Raw genomic sequence first — 3,914 nt, 5'->3', positions numbered from 1 at the left:
TGTAAGAATCCAACCTAGGATCTCATGGTCCCTAAGCCTTATCTCACTTCAAGATATCAGGATATAATGCGATGGCCAATATCAATGTTTTAGTTTTGTTATTACCTTTTTTATATGTTTAATTATTACTACTATTTTCACACAATTTTATTTTATTTTATTTCTTTTCTATTACTTATTAAAAATTGTACGTGAAGAGGTTTCACTATTTTTTTAAATGTTTTGATTGGTTTATGAAATTTGTAGACCAATAAACGTGTACGTATCAAAACATAAGATCCATTTATGTTATTGATAAATAATCAATGTATTTACTAAACTTTCTAGAAATATATATATTTTATCGGCTTCTAGAAAATAGGGTTCGGTCACTGTAGCGTATATGTTCTTTTCTAACTTCTTCGAAGCCTTCATAGGCGAATCAAACGTTTCATTAAACGATATCTATATTAAACAATAGATAAAATTAATTAAAATATATTTAATACAGATTTTGCATATTTAAAGTTAACATGTGATCAATTTAAACCTTTTAAATTGGAAGCAAATACACATGGTAAGAGATTCTCATAAGGTATAAAAAAATTTACATGCCAATATTTTAGATGTAATTTAGTAAAAAAAAAATATACAAGTTTGTAATAAGACCATAGGATGTGGTGTAACCCTCCGCCAACATCCACGTCATCACCGTACCTTCACCTCATCATCTTACCCATCAAAAGGTGGTGTACCACTTCCCTCCAACTGATCAACATCCTCAAATTTTAAAAAGTGAGCTCGGGGAGAACGGGGATTCATCCCCGATTGTCCCGAAATGTATTTGTGGGGGGTGGTGTTCCCCTTGAGGGAATGTGCCACATAGGCTTCCTCGAACCCACACCCCATGGTCTAAGTAGACATATTGTTGATTTTTGGAGTGAATGTTAGAGAAACAATGAAGTTATTAACATGTGACCGGTAGAATAGAGTTATGAGTTCGAGTTGTAGCAACAACCTCAGACTTTCTTGGTGTGAAAACCTTTTGTACTGAAGTTACCCTTTAGACATATTATTATTTTTATAGAAAAACAAAAGACACATACGATGATGTGACAACTATTTTAGTACAGTGATTTTTTTTTATAAAAATGGTCCAAGTCGTTCAATTATTTATGTTAATATTTCCTATGTTATTACATTGTTTTAAGATAAAAATGGTCCAAGCCGTACAATTATATTATTTTAATGATATATAATTGAACTTTACTTTTGTTCAAATAGATTATGGATCTAGTATGTAAAGACCGGGTTCTCATTAACTCACTTGATTTAAAATTTTTAGTGAAATTCTATATATATGAACCCATTAGGAAGAAAAAAAAAACTTGAATCCGTCACATTATATTATCAAACCAAAAGTAATCTCAAATTCTAGTGGATGTATTATGTAGGTATCTCAGAAAATCAAGGCATTGTTTGTTTACAAAAAGAAAAAAGAAAGTAACGAACTTAAGTATATATATCTTAAACTTTGACATAATTCCAAAACTTTTCTAGGCATTGTTGGTTTAAAAAAAAAAGTAATGAACTTGAGTATATATCTTAAACTTTTACATGCCAAATTCCAAAATTTTCAAGTTTTGTAATATTATATTTATGAGTTATCGTACATAGTCTTCTAAATAGAGCAATGGTACAAAGACACAATGATCTCAAAATATAACACAATGTTGAGAATAAAAAACAAAATGAATCGCAAAAGAAAAACAATATTAAATAAAAAGACACAATTATCTGAAACAAAAATTCTAAAATCTATAAGCTAAAATCCAAAAGCGAAAACCTAAATCTAAGATCGTAGAGTTTGACAATGTGGTTCCCGTGACGCTAAAATGAGTTAAGTTGAAGTATGTTTGATACCCTTCATATGACTTTCTAGTTTTAAGTATGTTTGATACCCTTCATTCCTGCATACCAAACACTACCAAAGTGTTAAGTTGGGAGTGATGGGAGTCAAAGTGATAGTTGAGAGTGGCAGCGACCAATATCCAATAGTTGAGAGTGATAAAATCCAATAAATGTCCTGAGGCTTACAAAACTGATATATTTTCAAGAAAAATGAAATATATATGGTAATATATATACAAACTTGAAAAATACTTTCATTTGGTAGAGACATATGTCTCTTAAGGGAAAGATTTAAGATACAATCCTGGATAATGGTGAAAAATTTAGAATTATTGAGGAATGAAGTAGAGTAAGCGTTGCCATTAAAAAAAGTAAAAGAAAAGTCGAATTTGTATAGTAAGAAATTTATTATAACACAAGAATATTATCCAAAACTATTACTATGACACAAAGAATATTATCCAAAACTATTACTAAATAAATATACAAGAAAATGACCATATTCTCTAAATATAACTCCATGCTACTACTACCCATTGACCGAATTCCACAAATAATAATAGAACATTCCATTGTACTCTTTCTATTTCAAACCGAACAGCCACCTTTAGCCACCCACCCACCTATATATATAATATACGTGTGTGTAACAAACACATACTCACTAAAGTTGATAACTTTAATTTCCTAATTAAAGGTCTCATTTACATCATTAACTTATGAATCAAAGTAATTAATAATATATCTATACATTTCCACTAATTCTTCCATTCTCTTGCAGTTATGGAACAAAATTGGAGGGTGAGGAATGGCATGATTGATTTCACTCCATTCTTGTTGTATGAGTCATCTGCTGATTCTGATGATGCCAACATAAATGTTCATCATCATCATCATCATGATCATCATCTACATCATCATAATCAACAACATCATCAACAAGAGCAAGAGCAAGTGCAAGAGCAAGGAGTCATGGATGATCATGATGCTGAATCTTGGAGTTATGATCATTCTTTCCATGCTAATGTCAAAGCCCATGATCATAACCATCATCAAGCTCATGGGTATGATCATAATCAACATCAAGCTTATGGGTATGATCATAATCAACATCAAGCTTATGGGTATGATCATAGTCATCATCAAGCTCATCAAGGGTATGATCAACATCATCATCAAGCTTATGGGTATGAGCATAACCATCAACAAGGCCATGGGTATGATCATGGACATGGTTATAACTATAATCATTATGGTTATGATAATACTAATAATAATAATAATCATTATGGTTATGATGATGGTGAGGAAGATGTTGATGATGATAAGAATTGGGGAGATAGCAAGATGATTGGCCAACAAAAGAGATGGTGTGATTCTTCTAATATGGATGACAGACAGTTTTGGAAAAATTGTTTGGGTTCTTGATTTTATTTTAGAAAAATGAAAAAAGAGAAATAAAGATATAGATCCATAAAAGGTTTGTTGGATCTTGACTCAAATGATTCTTGACATTTGAGCAAATTTTCTTTAATTAGTGTTTTTATTTCTTCCCACTCCATATTACATATGTTTTATATTTTTTCATCAAAGTTGCCACCTTTTTTCTATGCAAAAGTTCATATCCTTTATATATTTTTATAAGTTTTATATTTGTCTCATGTGTATTGTAAAATCTAGTAAGTATAACATGATTCTAATGTAGGCTGAACAAAAGAAGATATGTGAAATGAGACTATATAGGTTTTTAAGTTGGTTATAAATTGGTATAAACAAACTAAAAAAATATTAAGCATGCTATATTTTTCATGTCTTAGGACATAAAAGGTAATTTTGATCTTCATCTTAATCTTTTTCTATCTCATCTATATTTGGACATACATGTACTGTCGAGTTGTACCGTATAACATTAAAATATCATACCATGGGTATGTTTGGCAAAAGTAGCTGGTGGCTGGAGGCTGGAAGCTGGTAGCTGTTGGCTGGAAGCTGGTAGCTGTAGCTGGTAGCTAGTAGCTGTAGCT

The 3,914-nt window shown here is 30.7% G+C and overlaps 1 protein-coding gene across 1 annotated transcript; it reads left to right on the top strand.

The window, feature by feature from the left end:
• Window positions 1–2,496: 2,496 nt before the first annotated feature.
• Window positions 2,497–3,525, top strand: LOC110884170 (sex-determining region Y protein). The gene is made up of 2 exons (XM_022131856.2): window positions 2,497–2,587; window positions 2,672–3,525. Exon 2 carries the CDS (start codon window positions 2,674–2,676, stop codon window positions 3,316–3,318), a length of 645 nt encoding a protein of 214 aa, XP_021987548.1. The 5' UTR covers window positions 2,497–2,587; window positions 2,672–2,673; the 3' UTR covers window positions 3,319–3,525.
• Window positions 3,526–3,914: the final 389 nt, after the last annotated feature.

This window comes from Helianthus annuus, chromosome 10, assembly GCF_002127325.2.
Source record: "Helianthus annuus cultivar XRQ/B chromosome 10, HanXRQr2.0-SUNRISE, whole genome shotgun sequence".
NCBI classification, from domain to species: Eukaryota; Viridiplantae; Streptophyta; class Magnoliopsida; order Asterales; family Asteraceae; genus Helianthus; species Helianthus annuus.
This window is presented reverse-complemented; position numbering and strand designations above follow the sequence as displayed.

What these genes read in the sequence shown, in the direction of transcription:
- LOC110884170 (XM_022131856.2), top strand. Translation starts at nt 2,674, where the DNA reads ATGGAACAAAATTGGAGGGTGAGGAATGGCATGATTGATTTCACTCCA.